This window comes from Magnolia sinica, chromosome 3 (genome assembly GCF_029962835.1).
Source record: "Magnolia sinica isolate HGM2019 chromosome 3, MsV1, whole genome shotgun sequence".
Classification (NCBI taxonomy): Eukaryota; Viridiplantae; Streptophyta; class Magnoliopsida; order Magnoliales; family Magnoliaceae; genus Magnolia; species Magnolia sinica.
This window is the reverse complement of record NC_080575.1, coordinates 89363475-89384578: the sequence shown is the minus strand read 5'-3', so window position 1 is coordinate 89384578 and position 21104 is coordinate 89363475. Positions and strand designations below refer to the sequence as shown.

General features: G+C 39.0%; 1 protein-coding gene across 5 annotated transcripts in view; it reads left to right on the top strand.

The window, feature by feature from the left end:
* The window catches only part of LOC131240186 (uncharacterized), a 44620-nt gene extending 28567 nt beyond the window's left edge, over positions 1–16053 (top strand). For 2 of the 5 annotated variants that reach the window (XM_058238290.1, XM_058238294.1), the window contains 8 exons: positions 5981–6729; positions 6817–6939; positions 8223–8311; positions 8430–8630; positions 10016–10417; positions 11103–11186; positions 11535–11833; positions 15707–16053. In XM_058238290.1, the coding sequence (XP_058094273.1) occupies positions 5981–6729; positions 6817–6939; positions 8223–8311; positions 8430–8630; positions 10016–10417; positions 11103–11186; positions 11535–11576 (1690 nt within the window). In that variant the 3' untranslated portion in view covers positions 11577–11833; positions 15707–16053. The other 3 variants (XM_058238291.1, XM_058238295.1, XM_058238293.1) reach the window with 3 other exon arrangements.
* Positions 16054–21104: the final 5051 nt, after the last annotated feature.

Here is a 21104-nt window from a genome sequence, read left to right as displayed (position 1 = left end):
TCGGAATATGAAAAGACGCCCTCTTTATACGAGGAGTTATCTTCAGAATACAAAAAGGGTAGAATTTGAGAAGTCGCTTTGGAATATGAAGAGTGTGGTCATGTGCGCCACTCTCTATAGATTTCAACATTCTTCCACTTGGCCTATATGATCACAACACGAGGACTTTTCCCTTGATTCAAATTTGAATTTTTTTGAAAACATTGATTTTACAAAACAGGCTTCTTTTGGATTCAAACATTGAAAAAAGACACTTCCTATGGCGCCACACTAGAAAACAATTTACCCATTGAACATTTCTAATTGGACATTAGACCTTGATTAAATGAAATTACTAATGTGAATCATGGTGGTCATACATCATTTAACGATATACTCCCTTCCAAGTATTACAACACTGGTAACTCCATCTAACCACATGATTAATGAGGAGACTAACAAGCTAAGTGTAAGGCCTGTTAAGCAGAATGGTCCAATGATTATATCTCACTTATATCCATCTTAAATGTATATACACAAGGATAAGTAAGAATGCATAATGAAAATGTGGTCACATATAGATAGTGTCTATTACATCAAGTTAATGACCAAAGTACATATCTTAACTAGGTCCATTTTAGCTACATAGCCCTTATAGGTATTTGGTGTTAAACCTTTGGGCATTGGATCTGCAATCATTTGGTTTGTCCTTATATGTTCAATAGACAATAGACGATTATGAACATTTTCTTTGACAAAATTGTATTTAACCCCAATATGCTTCGCTTGATTAGAATGCTTGTCATTGTTAGAGTAACATACTTTTGCGGCATTATCACAATAAATTCTCATCGATTTCGAATTGGTGTCGACAAACTAAAGCCTTTTATTTATTTATTTATTATTTTTTTTAACACATGCACACATACCCCCCACACTCACGTCGTAGTGGTATTTCACCACCTATGGGTACTCGAACCCTTGACTAAGTGTTGAAACTCCTGTGAGTCTACCATCGGAGCAAGAGTAAGGACCCTAAGAGTCGACAAACTGAAGCCTTGAGATGAAGTTCTGTAACCATATTGCTTGGGTAGTGGCCTCAAAGCACGCCACAAACTCCACTTCCATTGTAGAAGTAGAGACGCAAATCTGTTTAACACTTTCCACGAAATGGCCCCGCCACCAAGTAGGAAGACATAACCAGATGTCAACTTTCTGCTATCAGTGCATCCGACATAATCAAAGTTAGAATATCCAATCACTTCTAAATGATCGGATCTTGTATATGTGAGCATGTAATCCTTGGTTCCTTGTAGGTAGCACATGACTTTCTTAGCAACTTTCCAGTGATCCAATATATGGTCACTTTGATCTCTGCCCAACGTTCCTACAACAAAGCTGATTTCGGCCCGAGTGGAAATTTGCACATACATAAGGCTTCCGACCACAAAAACATATGGTTTGTCTTTCATTTGTGCTCTCTCTACATCGTTCTTTGGGCATTGATCCTCGTTGAATTTGTCTCCTTTAACAATAGGTGCATCACCGGCCCTACAGTTCTTCATATTGTACCTTTCAAGAATCTTATCAATGTAGGCTCTCTGAGATAGTCCAAGTAGTTGGCGCGATCTATCTCGATATATCTCAATGCCGATTACGAAAGTGGTTGCACCTATATCTTTCATTTCAAAATTGTTGAAGAGAATCTTTAGTTTCACACAACATGCCCAAATCATTACTAGCAAGCAAAATATCATCTACATATAGGACTAGAAAGATAAACTTACTTCCACTGACCTTCAAATAAATACACCTATCTGCAGTTTTTTCTTGAAAATCGAAGGCAACAATTATGTGGTTAAACTTGAGATACCACTGTCTGAAAGCTTGTTTAAGTCCATATATGGATTTCTTTAGTTTGCATATTAGTTGTTCATTACTTTGTTCAATAAAGTCCTCTGACTGGAGCGAGGAACCGGAATACGTGCTTTTTCCACAGTGTCACCAATGCTTGAGCGAGGAACAATTGGATCCATAGTGTGGTGGTCGATGGAGGAGAGTTGAGGAGAAATCCCTAGCTTATGATCATATTGTGAGATTTTACCAAGACTTACTTTATAGTGAAGGTTGGAAGTGGCCTCTCCTGGACAACTTGGTTTTTAATCTCATTTCTATGAAGGAAGTGATAACCCTGGAGAAGCTGTTTATAGTGGAGGAGATCAAAGGTGTGGTGGACTCGTTGAGGAGGGATAAGACCTCGGGCTTTGATGGCTTCCCTATGTCTTTTTCCAAGTTTTGGGAAGTTGTGAAGTGCGGCTTGGTCGATTTCGTGTTTGAATTCTTCGATAGAGGATGGTTGTTGGCGAAGCTAGGAGCATCTTTTATTACTATTATTCCTAAAGTTGAAGGAGATAGCTTGAAAGATTTTAGGCCTATAAGTCTCTCCATTTTTTTTTTTTTTGGTAGGGGGGGGGGGGGTGCGTGTATGGGGGATGGATCATCTTGAAGTCCCAAAGTACATTCATAGCAAGGGGCTTCAAGTCCCAAAGTGCATTCATAGCGGGCAAACAAATTTTCGATAATGCACCATAAGGCAAGAAGGGCATAATATGCAAGTTGGACGTGGAGAATGCTTATGATCATGCAGACTAGAATTTTCTCGACTATTATGTTAGGAAGGTTGGGTTACCATAACGTAGAAGTAGAGGGGATGGATCCAAGAGTGTGTTGGGTCAGCAAGATTCACCGTTATGGTTAACAAGTCTCCAATAGTTTTTTTTTTTTTTTTTTTGCAAAGCATCATATGACACCAGGCAAGGCGATCCTCTCTCCCCCCTTTTGTTCCTAATGATTGCGGAGGCTTCCAACAATATGTTGGAAAAGGGTGAAGCGGCTAGTTTATTTAGCGGGTTTAGCGTGATGGTGGGGATGTGAATTTCTCACTTGCAATTTGCGGAGATACCATTTTATCCTATGAGACTGATGAAGCCATGGTAGATGACATGAGGAAGATAGTGAAGTGTTTGAAGTGTTTTGCATTTGTCGGGTTTGAACGTAAATATTCTCAAGATTTTAGCTAAAATCTTGTCTTCCAACTTCTAGGGGGTTCTTCCAAATGTGATCTCCAAGTTCCATGGTTTAACAAATTCTGGATAGTGCACTCATAGCTCATGAGTGTATAGATTTTCGGCATAAGGATGGCAAGAAGGGCACAATATGCAAAGTGGACATGGGGAAGTCTTATGATCATGTGGACCGGGATTTTCTTTACTATATGTTGGGAAGCTTGGGTTGTGGGTAGAAGTAGAGGAGATGCATGCAAGAGTGCGTCGGGTTGGCAAGATTCTCTGTTATGGTTAACGAGTCTCCAAAAGTTTCTTTTCAAAGCATCGCACAATATCAGGGAAAGTGACCCTTTCTCCCCCCTTTTGTTCCGTGTGACTGCAAAGGCTTTTAGCAAGATGTTGGAAAAAGGGTGAAGTGACCAGTTTATTCAGCGGGTTTAGTGTGTGGAGGTGGAGATGCAAATCTCCCACTTGCAGTTTGCGGATGATACCATTTTATTCTGTGAGGTCGATGAAGTCATGGTAGATGACTTAAGTAAAATGGTGAAGTTGTGTCGGGTTTGGAAGTAACTATTCTCAAGAGCGAGATACTAGGTGCTTGTTTGTCCGAGGAAGAGGTAACATGGTTGGTAGAAGTGTTTGGGTGTGGCACAGGATCTTTTCCATCAACATATCTTGGCCTCCCTCTATGCATTGGGAACTGGCGAAGCATCTCATGGATATAGTGATTGAAATGTTTGAGAGGAAGCTATCCGACTGGAAGAGTCAGTTCCTCTCTTTGAATGGGTGGTTAACTCTTATTAATCCTTATCTAAATCGCAACTCTATTTCATCTCTCTTCTGGTGCCCAAAATCTATTGTTGGAACGGTTGGGGAGATTGAGAAGGAATGTTTTGTGGAGGGGAGCCGAAGAACCATAAATTTCATCTCCTGGAATGGGAAGACGTATGCAAGCCTTTAGCCAAACGAGATGCAGGTATTTCTCAAAAAAAGAAAAAAAAGAAAAGAAAAAGAACAAAGAAAGAGTTGCGGGTATAAAGAGACTTGGACATTATGAACAAGGCGTTGCTAGGAAATGGGTGTGGAGGTTTGGCGTGGAAGAAGAGAACTTGTAGAGGGAGGTCATTGCCTGCTAGTTTGGGGTCCGAGAAGGGTGATGGTGGGTTAAAGACCCTTTCTTCTCTTTACAAGACTTCGATTATGTGAAGAGTGGTTTCCAAGGTCCCCCCTTGGTGGGAATGGAGGTTTCTTTCTCTCTCAGTGATGGCCAGCAGATTCGATTATGGGAGGATTAGTGGATTTGTGAAAGACCTCTCCTACTGGAATTCTTAGTAATTGCTCAGCTTGCAATGGAAAAGAACATTTCGGTGGCTCAATGCTTTTCTATTTGTGGTAATGTAGTGATGTGGTCTCCCCCTTGCTACAGAAACTTGTTAGATGAGGTGGAGGAATTTGAAAGGCTATTGGATTGTCTTCACAGTTGTCAGCCCTCAGTCGGGGAAAGGGATGCAATGGTGTGGAGTAGCGAAAAGTCAGGAAGCTTCTTGGTTCGTTCCTTCTACAAGATGCTCAGAGGTGCTCTGATGGGAGAGGCTAGTGACCAAACTTCCTATACTTGGTTCTATAGGGCTCCTTCAAGGTGGCGGCATTTGTATTGGCAGGTAGGAAAAGGGTGCTTACAGTGGATGATCTCCAAATGAGATTGATGGTGCTACCCAACGTGTGATTGATGTGCATGAATAGTGTGGAGATAGTTAACTACCTCTTCATTCACTGCAACTTCGCTAAAAAAGTGCAGGACAACTTCCTTGAGGCATTCAAAACTCCATGGGTAATCTAGGGTCAATTGAATATCTTCTTTGGGCTTGGCATGGGGGCAGGGTTGATAAGAAAGGTTGGTGTGGCAGCTGGTTCCTATGGCAGTGTTATGGGCTCTTTGGGGGGAGAGGACCAACCGTTGTTTCCAAAATTTAAGTGGGACGGTGCTAGAGATGCTGAGAAGTAGGAAGTAGTGCATTGGGCTTCCTGTTCAAAGTCCATTGATGTTTGTAATCAATTTCTCTTTTCGGGTTATATTTGGTGTTCCCCATTTGAGATGTACTCACTTTTAAGTGGCCACCACCAAATAGGCTCTTAGCTGCTTGAAAAACTAATTGAGTGGAAAATATTTCCCTTGGCTGCTTGCGATATATAATAGAGATGCATATTATATGTTAATGCAATTGTGAAATGGGTCAACAATTATTGATGAGAAAAAGCTTCTGTTACTTTTTACATCCCGTGATTTTTTTTGAAGGATGTTCACATCCTGTGATTGGACCGTTGAAGTGAGACTCTTCAACGAGCGATGCCACCTTGACCTAGGGCTGTCAACAGGTGGGGCATGGGATTGGCTTCGGCCTGGATTTTGAACTGTTTGCGCCGGGCCTATTCAAAATTTCTATTTTGCTTGGCCCATGCCTAGCTTATTGACTGCCCCGCCTTGGACGATTGTTTTGGTGTGATTACTCTTCAATTCTTTCTTCAAATATTATTTAGTCTCTATACTATCTTTGATTCCTGGAAAGAGTTTCTTGAGTTTTGTGGTGCCACTTCTGAATCAGATTTGGAAGATCCATTACTGCTTGTCCAACTATTTTCCTGTCCCACAGTTCATACACAACCCTTGGTTGATGCTTGGCTGCTGATTACACTGGTAATCCTTTTTTTTTTTGGATTTTATTCACACACACACAGTGAAAGGTTGCAGAATCTTAGACGTATAGCTGTCACCTATATCCTCGGTTTTTCTACAAATTGACACTGCTATAACTTTCAGATCCTTTCTGCCAGAACAACTTATTGTGGGCCATATGGTTTCCTGATAAACATTATATTATTTTCTAGTTTTTTCCAATTGATAGCTGAGAAGAGCCTTATGAGATCTTTTTATGCAGGAAGCGGTACGAGGATTTAATCAAGCAGTGTCAGATGATGCATTCAAGCGTTGGCACTGGTACCCTTGCCTATGTTGTTGGCTCCAAAGTGATGGATGTGAGAACCATGTCTAGAGATAATGGCAACGGGGAAGCAGACGTCAAAAGTGGACAAGCTTCTCAAGATGGCGCTAACACATTAGAGGCAGACCATGATTTGAATAATGGTTGTACGAATACATCATATGCATGGCAAAGAGAAAGTTCAAGTGATTCAGTCGACCTTGTCAGTGTTAGGGGAAGCACTGATAGTGCAGCCTATGATTCTTCATGTGCAGTGCCATCTTCTAAAGAATATGTAACTGAGAACTATTTTGATTTCCCCCCTCTACCTGTCACGGATTTGTTCCAAAAGAATGATGAAGATGAGATAGGATGCGGGGCACATGATGATGGGCTATCTGCAGACCAATCATTTAGATTAAAGGATGAATCCATGCATAGTTTTCAAATTAATAATAATGTAGATCTAATTATGGAATCGAAGGCTTTACCTTTAGGTAGTGTCTTGCATTCAAGAAACAGTGAGATTGAGATGTTTAGTTCAGATGTCCAAGGACAAGCAGACTTGGAATTCAAAACTGAAATAGTAAACAGACTGAGAATATCAGATGTTCCTGAAGCAGCCATGATAAATGCAACTACATCTAATGGAGTGAGGGCCAGTGAAGAAAGAGTTTCTGAATGGCTTTGGACACTTCACAGAATTGGTAACTAAATAAATGCGAAAATTATCTGATGGTTTAATCTGTTTATTTTATTAGTTTTCCACCATGACACTATGTATGCCATTTCAGTTGTTGATGTGGTGAGAACGGACAGCCATCTTGAATTTTACGAGGATGCTAAAAACATGGCTCGAATGTCAGATATTCTTGCTGTTTATGCATGGGTTGATCCTGCTACTGGATACTGCCAAGGTTGTTCCTTTGTCTTCGCTGTTCAACATCATGTATGTATATCAAGGTATTTCGTAATGGTAATGATGGATGTTATGGCCATAACCGTTACCTTTACGATATTGAGTGTAACGGCCGTTATGGTCTCTTTTTTATTGAAAAAAAAAAAAAAAAAAAACTTGAAAACCTGTAATGGGATGGGCCGTTACGGGGGCTGTAACGGTCTTTACAGGTCATTTTTTCTGTAATGGTCTTTACGACCCCATAACGTGTGATGGTTGCCACCATCACCTTTACGGAACACCATGATGTATATACATACATACTCTGTGTGTGTGTGTGTGTGTGTGTGTCTGTGTGTCTGTGTCTGTGTCTGTGTCTGTGTCTGTATTATTGGTTGCTCATTGAGTTCTTCGTAGGGCTGGATGCAATCAATTTATGAAAGGGGAATTCTAGTGGGAGCACAGCACCCCAATTCCACATTCTGGTTCACTGCACTCAAGTGGGCTTGTGGCATAATGATTCCTGGTACTGAATCCTGATCATTCATCAGGAGGGTCCCACAGTGGATGAGTCACCATCTGCAACTTGCATGGACTAGATAAACCTCATCTATCTAATTGGCAGACCATTTTCACTTAATGCTGGCCACTGGCTATTCTTTCCGACTGGCCATTGTAGGTCATTGTTCTGGCAACTAAGATTCTCATCAGTGAGAATTTTCTACTCTGGCCGGTTCACTGTGGGACCCATCCATTGAACAACCTGGATCAGGAGACCTCTGTTTTCACATCCTTGATAAGTTTTGTGTGCACCAGATAAGGAAATTGGTGTGCTGTGTGCAATTTAAGTTTCGAGGAGTTAAAGGGTCCTGCTTATTTGCAAATGTATAGTTTGCTGACATTTGCTGACGCACATAATTCAATACACGTGGGCTCAAGTTTGGTGATCTGAACTATCTGTTATATGTGGCTTATTTTTTCAATGGGGATTTCTAGTAAATCTCCTAGACTGGAAGATCCTAACACTTCAGCATTTGACTTTTATCCACTTAATGTGGCCTGTTGCTTTGTTTCTCTCATATTATGTGACACCATATGAAACAGTTAAAATCTTTCAATCTAGAAGATTTCTGGGACATCACATAGACATGGCTGGTGCCAACAGATCTACAGTTTGGATCAAAACCCTGCAATTCAGCAAACTATACATTTTCTAACATAATACCCCTAAGGTTTCGCTCCTATGTGATATCAGCTTTTAGTGCCTTTTAAGCTGTTTTATAATTGGAAATTTCATTTTAGGTATGAGTGATTTGCTGTCTCCTTTTGTTGTCCTCTATGAGGATAACGCAGATGCATTTTGGTGCTTTGAGATGCTTCTACGGAGAATGGTACTCCCACACTTGCTTGAAACACATTACATTGATTTGTTTTGTACACTCAGTTATCCAGGACTGGGTGACTGTGTTTTCTGCCTCATAGTGACATATTCTTTGACATATTTTCCAGCGTGATAATTTCCAGATGGAAGGGCCAACAGGAGTAATGAAGCAGTTGCAAGCATTATGGAAGATATTGGAACTAACAGATGCTGAAATGTTCAGGCATTTGTCACTTATAGGTGCTGAAAGTCTGCATTTTGCTTTCCGAATGCTGCTGGTGCTTTTCCGTCGGGAGTTGTCCTTTGATGAGGCCCTTTGTATGTGGGAGGTTTGTATTCCTTAGTTATCGTTGGAAGGTATAATACAATAGAAACAAATTGGTAGTGCACAAGAATTGTAGCCCTCATACTGCCCCTGATATAAGAAGGTAAGGTCGTCACCTAACAAGTGATGGGACCTGGTCTTGTGTGCACGGTCCCTATTTCATCAGCTAATTGGGGACAATGTCACTGCAAACTATAATTTGTGCATATGCTAAACTGCCTCTCATAATTTATTGTAAAGTTTTTAAGTTTGAGTCTTCTTACAAATGATTTAGGAACAGTTTCAGTCTTCTTATAAATGACCCCTGAAAGAAACTTTAAAATTTGGTAAAGGGGCTCTGGAGCATTGTTTGGCATCTTGAGACCAGAGCATCTGATGGTTCTTGAGAACAATGTTCAAAGTACCAGTATCATTACATGTACTGATGACCGGGAATACAGAAAACATGTATTGATATCATCGATATTTGGAAAAAATGTCGGCAATATTTGGAAAAAGGTGGATTTTTTCAGTGAAACTTCAAAAGATGTTAGAAGCCACTTGTTTACACATAAGAATCAAAATATTGCAAGAAACAACTATACACAATGGGTTTCCATTTTGTAGGGGCCTAAACCATGCGTTGTTGTTAAAAAGCAGTGCAATTATAACCAAAATGAGTTCATATAATTCAAATACCATACAAAGCAATTGATAAAACCTAAGCAATAAATCCACAAATTAAAGAGAATGAAAAAACATACCTTTGCCTCAAACCCACATTGAGTTACAAGGTGGCTTGAAGTTGTCATCTCTGTCCTCACTACATACATACATGATACATCACACGGGTCAGTGAGACTGGTGATATCGCATTGGTGATATTTGGAACATTGCTTTAGACTGCGCATCAAGAAACATCTGATGATATGCCCATGGTATTGCCTGTAACCACACAAGTCCTATGTAGCACTGGGAATAAACTTTCATACTATTGGTGATATGCATTGACAAGTATCATGACAAATGAAAATTTGAACCATGTCCTGGAGCAAAGCCATGGGACCTTGTGGTTTATTAGCTCATTATTTGAACATGGATTTAACCAATTGGGACTTCGTACTTAGGGAGGTTCTATGGTGTAATTTGGCCAACAATGTTAACACCAAGCTGCCCATGGAAGACATGAAAGTTGATGAGAATTTCTGAATGGCATATTTCCAAAGCCCAAATACTTTGTTATGTTGTTTTTGCCACTGATAAATTCTCGCTTAAGTTTCTTATCTTTTTCAGAAAACAGGAAATGAACTGCCATGGGTTTTAAACAACGAAGTAGATTCTGCTGTTTCGTGTCATTCTTCTGTCAAAGGTGGCATGTTATTGTTTATAACTCTCTGTTCTTCTCTTCAGATGATGTGGGCTGCTGATTTTGATGAAGCTGTTGCCCGGGAATTAGAGGAGAATTGTCTTGAACCATTGGTTTTACAGCTTCCAAGGGATTCAGATGCAGGACCAATAGTCGAAAGCCTGGAGAATGGTAAAAGAGATTTGAAGGGCTCACAATCAGCACATGGCAGTGTAGAAAATTCTGCATCTGATAATAATGGAATGAGATCGGGTTTAAGATATCCCTTTTGTGGCTTGACTGGGGTTAGTTTCCGCACAAGACATGACCACATGCAGATTTGTACCATTACTTCATCAACGAGAAATGGGGATGATGAATTACCTGTCTTCTGTGTAGCAGCAGTTATCATCATCCACCGCCAAAAAGTTATGAAAAAAACCCACTCAATTGATGATCTGATAAAGGTAGCTTCATTTCCCTGGTCTGTCTGTGACTCATAGCCTCTGAGAAAATTTACCAAATAGGAGTGTTGTTGTTGTTTTTTTTTTTTTTTTTTTTTTTTTTTTTTTTTTTTAAGGATAAGATTTTCTGGAAGGTCAAATTTCAGCTTTTATCAATTTTTATTCTGCATGGCATAAGTTCGACATGTGCATGAAGCCCTTTTTCAACTTCTTGGAAATAATTATTTTCTTTAGAGAGCTCCGTCTCTTGGCACAATGTCCCTTTTTTATTGCATGGATTCGAGGATCATGTCTTTTGAATTGGGGTTTTACATCTGGGAAATATACATCATATGTGCAGGTTAGGTTAAATTTGGTTGCTAGCATTTCCATGGAGTATCCTCGTCATGCATCCCTCAGAGATCTTCTGTTGAACAAAATTAGAGGCTAGCTTGCATGTGTCATGCATCATGTTCAGTTGAAATGAAATTAGGAGGCTATCTTGTTGGATTTGGTTATAGTCCTTATCCAATGCTTCTCCTTTTACATCAAACATCAGCTGCCAGGAGCTCCCTTGGCATAGGAAATTGAAGTCTGGAATCTACATTAGTTTTGACATCTGAGAAGAACAGTTCTCTTGCATAAATTCAAGTCTTTTATGGTTGTCTTGGAGATAACATGCTGCTTCCATTTTCATAACCTTTTGCAGATGTTCAATGATAAGATACTAAAAATAAAGGTGAAAAGGTGCATAAGGATGGCTATCAAACTCCGGAAGAAATACTACTACAAGGTGGAGTGCATGGCTTCCTAATCATTCCAGAATGGCTCCTGTCATTTTTACTGCATATTATGCATTTTCCCTTCTATCATTTTGAGATGGATCTTATTCTCTGGAGAGTGATATAGTCAGACACAATAGTGTTAGACATGTCACAGATGCAGCTCACTGGCCCAAAAGAAAACAAAACTGCTGACTTGCTGCCTGGGGTGCATTTTCATGCACCAATCATGCTATTTTTATGATGTCTTGCTTGTTGCCAGTCTGACTATTTTGTTCCCCTATTGCTGTATGTCTGTTTAATGTTCTGTGACTTTTTCTGGAGAAGCCTGTTTTGAAATCCTATCATTTTTGGACCAGCTCATCAAGCAGCACACGAGTGGAGGGAGCTCAGAGCAGTGACTACCACAAAGATGTAGAGATTCACAATTCCTCATTGCTGTCATGGGATAAAGTTCAGACAGTTCCTTGGATTTCACTCATTTGTGAAGGTGGCGCATTTATCGGGCATTGATAATACAAATTTTCGGGTCGATACAATCAATTCTGTCGTTTCTGACTTTTATTTGGAGGGAGTTTAGAACAGGAACTGATTCTTAGCCTGTTCGAAAATCCAGTTATCTGCAGCTTCCATTCCATTCTTTCAGCACTTGTGTAAGGTAAGTTGCTCCATTTATTAGTGCTTCAGCTGCATATTAGAGTCAGATAACCAGATATGAGGGAAAGTTAAGGATCGCACTTGGTTTTTCTTGAAATCTTCTAACTATACATGAGCTTGCAGAAAGTTTCAAATGCAAATTCAATTTGTTTTTTTCCCTCAAAAGTCAAAACTGGTTTCAAGGGAATGGTTACCATATCATGTACTAAAACCTGAAAAGGAATATCAATTTAACGTGGTGATTGCAAATTTTCTTGAGGTTAATAAAAGATGTTTTGTCCAGGGAATCGTACTGTTGCTTAAAAATGTGGTTACTCTCACAATCTCTTCAGAAGTCATGGTCATGGTATATGCTTCTAGGGCACTCATTTTTTCTTTTTCCTTTTTCTTCTTTTTATTATTATTATTTTTAAAATTTTGAAAAGTTTCCTCTCTACGAAGACGTGGTTATTAGGAAAAAGTTGGTAGGGCTGTCGACGAGCCAGGCCTGGGGTTGGTCTTGGCCTGGATTTTGAACTGTTTTGGGCTGGCCCATCGGGCTGGGCCTATTCAAAGTTCCGATTTTGCAGGCCCAAGCCTGGCCATAAAAGTTGGCTTCTACCTTTTATTGTTTTAGTGTATTATATATCTGCCTAAGATTTTTTTATTTTCTCAAAGCAGGCCTTTACTTTCTAAAGTCCAACATGGAGGGTGAAATGACCAAGATGTCCTTTGTCCTTTTTTCCCAATAAAATCGGGGCCAAGCATTGTGGTGCCAACTTGATGTGCATATGACATCGAACTTGTCCAAGAGATGCACTAGACGATGATGATTAGATGACACAAAACAATCAGAAGGCAGGCCACATGTGTACATTGTTTTATATGGTGTGGCCCATTCGATGACTGGATCGGCTTGATTTTTGAGAATTCTAATCCCTAGTATAAAAATACATCTTTGAAACTCATCACGCACATAATAAAGTGTAGATTTCCACTAGCCCACGTGCACCTCTTCATGCAGTTACATGCATTTGAACCATCCGTCAGTTAGGCCCCACCATATAGATGACCTGGCCCAAAAATTGGAACTAGTGTTTAGAGTATTGATATTGTTACATGTATTGAAGACTAGAGATATAGAAACATGTAACGGTATCGCTGACATTATTGCTGATACTCAGAAAAATATCATCGTTTGAGGGAAACATTTGGGAAACGTTGGGGAAAAGGTGGAATTCTTTAGTGAAACTTCAGGAGATGTTAAAAGATGCATGTTTACACATGTAGGAATCAAAATGTTGCAACAAATAACTATAAATAATAAATTTCCATTTTATAGGGGCCTAACCATATGTTATTGAAAAAATCAGTGTAACATAAATATATAAAAATTGTTGCCAATCAATAGATCGGCCAACAGTCATTAATATATAAAATTTCCATATTAACTGACAGTGAAAAACACATATTTTCCAATAGAAAATGGGAAAATTAGGATGTCGCCAATTTCTCTCATTTTTCATTTAAATATTAATATTTTTGACACAAATCCATGTCAATGCATGCGAATTATGTATAGACATGGATTTCCATTGCAATCCATGCTAACGTTTGAATAAAAAAGTTTTTATGGATTTTTTGTAATCTTTGAGTTCTAGCCCATCTTTGTTTGACTTGAGATTTCTCCCCAAATCCAAACTATGAAAATAAAAAATAAGAGTGATTGAAATCACCTATAGAAAAAATAATAATTTCAAAACACCCAAAAATGGAGATTTTTGGAAATTTTTTTTTCCTATTTTCTGAAAAATTTCGCCTATTTATGGATGTTTCCCTGTTATTGGTGATATTATCGATGCTATCACCGATACTATCGCCATATATCACTAATATTAGATATGGTAATATATCACTAATATTGCCATATATCACTAATATTAGATATGGGAACTTTTACAAGGGATTCTTCTCAACATTGCTAATATCGCCATATATCACTAATATTATAAAAATATCGGTGATATTTGGAAAATTTTAAACATCCAGCAGCTTTAATATCTCTGATATGGTAATATTGATAATATCAGCGATATTATCAATAATATCAGATATTATGGACAATGAAGTAATTTTTGGCAAATTTTGATATTTGGAACACTGATTGGAACAATGAAGCAGTCTTTTAAATAGTGAATAGCATGAAGTGTAGCATTCGCCTCTCTGAAGTGTGAGGAGTAAGCTACCTAGTGTGTAGTGTAAGCTACATGCTACTCCTAGATTTTTAATTAAGGTTGCACTTATTTGCACCAATTCATGATATTCTGCACCAAATTAGACTGATTAATACTAAATTTAACAAAATTTCATGATATTTGGTGCAACCAAATGTAACCTAAAGTAATAGGAAGGGCAATGATTAAATATCAAGGTAAAGAAAGAGCAACGACATTGATTTAATATTGTTACTTATATTATTTTACTACAAGCATCGAAAGGATTAACTAATTTTTATTGAAAATAGAAAAATGTGACCAATTATTGAAAACATTAATTGATCTTAATGTTGTTCTGAAAAATAACTTGTAATGTAAGCTACGTAGCGTGTTGTGTAGTCTATGTAGTGTGTAGCATAGGCAAATTATTATATTGTGGGCTACATGTGTGCGTGGCGTGACATACAGGCTCAGTGAAGCTCACTGTTGGGCTTTTAACCCGTTGTGGTATCTTGGGCTGGCAATGGGCCAGACCTGCTCCCTGCAAACTCATAAGTTTGAATTTTGAATAGGCCTGGGCCATGCAGTTCAAAAAGTCAGGTCTAAATGAAATCCAAGCCTGATGGTTGCCACCTGTAATGATCGGATACTCGTTCACCTCTTACTATTACACGTCCATGTCCAAATACATAGGTTGTAGACTATCAGAAATACATAGGTTGTACAACTATTGGCAGTAAAGTAATTTCCTTGAAAAGCCTCCTGGGAGCTGCTGAAATTTCTTCGAGCCCTTGAAGTGTTCTCACCTCTTAAAAACTTAGTTATACCTTATGGATGCATTCTGTGTTTCTTTCATGAATAATGTACTCTGATCAAATGTTCAAAAGCCCAGTGACTAACTGAGCTCGATTTCATCATTCTTAAGCAGCCATGCCCATTCTCATATTTTATAAAAAAAGATTAAATTAGGCAGTCTGATATTTTATAACATCCTCAAGTCTTTTATTGGCTTGATTGTGTCAAACTCAGAGACCTGAAGAAACTTGATTTCTGAGATAAAACATGTTTTGAAATTATTTCAAATCACTCAAGAAATTAGCAGAATGTTTGCCATCTTTATTTATTTATAAATAATTTTAATGAAATGAACTGTCGTTAGGTTCTTCCAAGTCATTCTGTAACTTTCCCTTTTCCAATAGATGCATCCTGTTCAAATGTCCTTTTTTTAGGGAGGTTTGCTTGAATACATCCCGATGTATTGCAATATGCGGCCTTTGAATATGGGTAATCTTCCAATGATCCAAATCGTTTATATGACAAGTGTCACTTCCTTTGGTGAAAAGACGACAACTGGAAGCTCTCAATTGGATCATTTCAATCCTTTGATAACTTGGCTCTTTTGCTTGCTTTCAACATGAACGGTCACACCATAACCTTTGCATAATCAGTGGGTTGAAATATTCAATCCGAGAGCTTTTTTGGGCATCCCCCATGCAAGGGGAAGCCCTATCATAAAAGTGGTACATTGAAAAAGTCTCAAATCCAACTGCTCCAGTCCTGACATCTTATTGTAATTCATCAGGATGTATTCAAGCAAACCTTAATTTAAAATGCAGTATGTTCCAAGTTTAGATGGCAGACTACTGGGTTCAAATTCTGTTTTACTATATTTTGCACAGGTTCTTCAAACAATTGCTTCAAGCTTGCTGAATTGTATAAAAATGGAGTGGTAGTTTTCTGTTAGCTGCCTGGAGATCAGACTTGAAGCATCATCTGGCTGCTGCTGTCTCATGGACACTACTGGTCGGTAAGCGAGTGAGACCCATACATTACCATTTTTTTTAGCTTCGAAAATTGCTGTATCCAGAAAAAAGAGTGCTGGATCAATTGGCTTGCTTTCCTCTGTATCTGTGAACATTGGAATCTATTTATTGGAGGAAAAGAAAGGAAAAGAAAAGAACAACTCAAGACTGTCCAAATGTAGTCTCCTGTGTTAGATATGGTTGGCTGAGGTATATTTCTTCCATTTGTATGTGTTCTTTCTTGAGTCACTTCCTTAACCATGCAAATTATTTGCAAGGATCAAGACAGAATGAACAAAATTAGGTGTGAATTCTTTAGGGCCTGTTTGGACGCACTTCCACAACGGGGGGTTTTCCCTATAGGGGTTTTCAAGCCTCCTTTTTCGGTCTACTTGTTGATTGGTTTTCAATGAGTCTTTGGGGTCTATTTTGTCAAGTGGGGGAGTAAGCCATGGTTTGCAAATGGCATTTAAACGCATCAAACGAACTGCAATTTGGCTCAAAAAGGAGTTTGGGCCTCAAAAAGGGTCCAAATGGACTCCTAGTCTCGTCTGAGCTTTTGATCAAGTAACTGAAGAGAGGGTCTCCTGTTGTTGGTACACCTCTTTTTTAGATTTTTTTTTTCTTCGCATGAACTTTTGCTGCTTTTCTGAATGAAGTTGTTCTTGACTGTTAAAAGAACAAAGAAGGCACGTCAAACGAGTTGCAAGCATTCATAGTGTTGTATATAGGGATTGGTAACCAGCCATTGAAACAGGAAGCAGGAGAGAAGATGAAGTTGAAGTGGTCCACCACCTGCATCTCAGAGACTGAATCTTGATAGATCCAGTTGTGGTAAAATGGGTCCTTTGGGTTGGGTTTGTTCTTTAGATAGGATGAAGTATTTCTTGGATTGCTTTTTGCAAACCAACCAGGCGGCATGACCCAAGCAGAAAGTTACAGCTCTTAGGAGTATTTGTGGAACTTCTTCACATCTTTCTCCAACAAACATCATTTCATGTTTTATAGGATTCAAGATCTTGCTTCACTCCATCTCCTTACGTTGCTTCTAGGGTCTATGCTTTGGGGTGTGATCCCTTCTTGATGTATGTCCATCTCAATAAATAAATCTGCAGTTCATCATTGTTGTCATCATCACCTCCTTGTTGCTGGGGTGGGCTATGTTCTCATTTATCTGAGGGGGAAATAGACAATGTTCAATGGAGCATTTGCCCGACCAACAAGCTGTACCTGAGAGGCCCATCTATTGATGATTTAAACCACCACTATATATATATATTTATATATATATATATATATATATAATTTTTTTACACATGCAGTCACACACTCACGCCATAGTGGGATTTCACCAGAATGGGTACTCGAACACATGACCTCGTGTTGAAACTCTTGTGATTCTACCACCGAGGCATGAGTAAGGACCCGAAAGCACTGGTATATTTCAATGGAGAACATGAATTTTTAGAGTTACATCTCTACAATATATAATGACAATAGCTTTGGACAGTTTTACCCTTATAATCGGTATTCACAACGTTGGTTAAGAGAAGGTAAATTTGTCATAAAGATGTAGGCACTTGGCAGGGAAGAGTTGAGATTTCACGGCACAAGGAATGGCATAGATTGCACCTGCTTTCTTTCATTTCTTTTAATGTGTACCCTGCACTTGACTTCTCTTCTTTGCTTGTAGCTCACATGAAACATTTAATTATGGAGACCATATGACAAAGGCGCTATGGTGCCCACCTGATGACTGTGTGAGTGTGTGCGTACATCTATTGTGTTGGCTTAGATTACAACGTTGACCGAAAAAATTAGGCTGATCGGGGAGAAGCAGGCCACAAAAAGACAATTAGGATGGGTCACCCCCCGTTTCCCTCTCTCCATGTAGAACATACCTGCTTAAGCCCCCACCTTTCTCTCCGCTTCTCTCTTCTTCTCTTTCAAACCCCACTAAATCTATTCATTTTCTCTCTCCATGTGTGTTGCAAGTGTCACACCCCCAATATGCATAATACAAGGGAAATCTTTGATGATTCTTCATGCCTATCCCTCTCTCTCTCTCTCTCTCTCTCTCTCTCTCTCACACACACACACACACACACACACATGCGCGCGCGCGCGCACACACATTATCCATCTGTTTTTCCAGAGCTCATTTTAGGAAATGGGCCCAACTAAGAAGAAAATTTAAAGCTTAAGTGGACCACACTATATGAAATAGTGGGGATAATGACACCTACGGTGGCAACCTTCTTACAGCCCACTGTAATGTTTATTTGCATCCAACCTGTTGATAATATCATAGAGACTCGGATGACAGGAAAACATAAATACCATGTTGATCAAAAAATTTTGTGGCTCCCAAGTGTTTACACCTAGCTTATCGGGATTATATTAGATGGCCAGAAAATGCCGCGTGGCAGTTATATACACCACGTGATGAAGATGATTGTTGAAGTCGAGATGTGTTTGTATTAGAAAGCATTAAATATAAATCTCCAGCAAGAGCAAATATTTAGTAGAAGCATTAAATGCAAATCTCCACAAAAGCAACTCTCTATTGAAGCAAGAGTTCAACAATGTAAAGACTCTCCAGTAAAGCTTTCAATGTACACTACAAGACCAAAATAGTAAGATGAGAGCTACACAATCATGTGATCTATTTTGTACACGTAGCCGAATGCTATAGGTTACACTTATGTGGAGTATCAAGGAAGGTTGCACGAGATCTCCCAACCATTGCCTCTTAAGTCTATAAAAGTAGCGCAAAAAAAAGATCACCAAGCCTCGTGCCAATATAATTACATATAAAACTTTAATCTCTATGATGCTCATTCAATCTAGGGATAGGATGCATATCTCTGTTAGTTTTAATCATAGTTTCCTCTACTTTTGTCAAGCACCATGCTGCAACAAGTTTGAAGTCTCTAGTTTTTTAGCTTAATTTTTATTATTGTCCAATGCACCGCCGCAGTAAGCGCTGGCTAGTTTAATATTATAAATATCAATGAACTTGTCTTTGGATTCACCAAATTGTTGAGTTCTTGCTTGATAATTTTCTGGCCATGACCTGTGAACCATACACCACGATTGTCTCACTGCCATTCAAGTCTGGAGTGTACTATCAAGACCACAACCATTTCGCCAACACATACCGCCACATTAATCTCTTCTGCCTAGTTACTTTCCTTTTGCCGATCATACTATATTCATATTTAGATTAATTAGATCATCAAGCCTTTTATTAGCTTTTCTATTTTTTATCAATTTTATTGAGCTAACATAACCTAAACTATCGCTGCTATAAGAAAAGTCCTTATTTTCAAGGCAAAAGGATACATAAGAAAGACTAACCCTCTCCATCATATATTGCCCAATTGTTTTAACAATTAGTGGCTAAATAGTTTAGTTAATGTTCACCTATATGATTCTAATCCATGTAATTTGAGTCGAATATGACTCTGGCCTGCCCAATATTTAATATATTTATACAAGTTCAATTGAAATCAAACCAATCATTACATGTGTGACCATGTGTAGATTGAACAACAACACCAAGAAGATTTTAATGGTGGGCATTCAATCACCACAACTTCCTTAGGTGTGGTCCACTTGAGCTTTAGATATGCTTCATTTTTTTTATTTTTTTTTTGAGTTTATTCTCAAAAATGAACCAGCAAAATGAATGGACGGCTTGAATATAAAAACACATATCAGGGTGGGCCCACAACGCCCATAAAATCACCACACCACCGTTGGGGTTGGTGTGAGCAACACCACCTGATCCGAGTGCACATAAGTATACATACGTACACATGGGTCTGATCACTTGCTTTGGAACATGAGTTCTCACACGGTTGTTTGAGCTTCTCAGGAGCACATTGGTCTGTGTGTGAATCCAGGCCATGCAGCACCATCTCATCTTCACCCTACATTTAAAAAATCAGCCCAATCCAAAACCCAGGTGGGGCTCGCCATAGGAAATAGTGTAAAATCACACCCAAATTCTCTATCTCAACATTTTGTAGCCCACATGAGCTATTAAATGGGCCAACTTATGGCGTGTCCCTACATCTTGGTGGGGCCTGCAGTATGATGATTGGATTAGATGCCATATGAACAGTACGTTTGCCCTATACAATATAGAAATTTGTATGGTGGGTGTCTCTCACCCAATTGCTCCCCATTCTTCCTCATGTTGTGGCCCACTTGAGTTTTGTGGTAGGCTGTTTTGTCTTTAGACTATCGTCTTTGAGCACTGGTACCCAACCCACCTTAGGATAGGGGCATTTGATTAGTAGGGGTGCAACAACTTTGATTGGCAAAGGCAGCTTTAGTAGGACTAGCCTTCCCCGCCTTCCGACTAAAAGCAAGGAAGAAAGCACTATTGAAAACTGACTAATGAACGACCTTCTGAAAAGCGAAGCGTAGGGCTTCCCAGAGAGAGATGCCCGAGCGCAGAGCGCAGCGCTTAAAAAGGCAATCGGGAAAGCGAGCCTCAATAGGTTCGGCACTTCTAATCACCTTGTGCAATTCCTGTTTATGCTTGTCCTGGTGCGTTCATGTGGACAAATGAACTTTCGCCACATGTTAGTACTAGTTACAAATGATGGATGAAATCCTACTTATGCATCAAAGATATCTTTCGCTTTAAATCCTTCGATCACATGTCACTTACTAAAAGTAGAATGGCTTAGAGCCGCACGCTTACAGACGAGACACACATATGGTTGAAGCAGCATGCTCGACAAGCTTATAAAGACATGTGTCCAAATACATTCGGCAAGCTATCTCACGTAGTCAGGTTAACTTTTATAGGTCTGATCATACGACTGATTTAACACATAGATCGCAAGTGTTCAATCAAACTTGAGTTCAGTATAACTTTGACACGCCGGCACTATCTAATTGCACGCATTTAACTGAATACGAGAACTTCGTTAATATGCATGACCTCATATTTGATTGAACAACAACAAAAATACCCATCCACTATTTAGGCAAGCCATTAAAAACAATATTTAGCCATTGATAAATAAAATAATACAGCTCGTGGTCCGCTCATTGAGTATATGTACCTGATTTTCAACCCCATTGATTGTGCCAACCTACTAAACGTCTTGGATGTTGCTCACACATAAAAGATTGGAAGTTATTATCTGATCGGACAAATACATTTCTCATCTTTATATAATGGACAGTTTAATAGTGACCATCTGATCCCCAAAGAAAAAAATAAAAACATGTAATAAATTCATTATAAATTGTA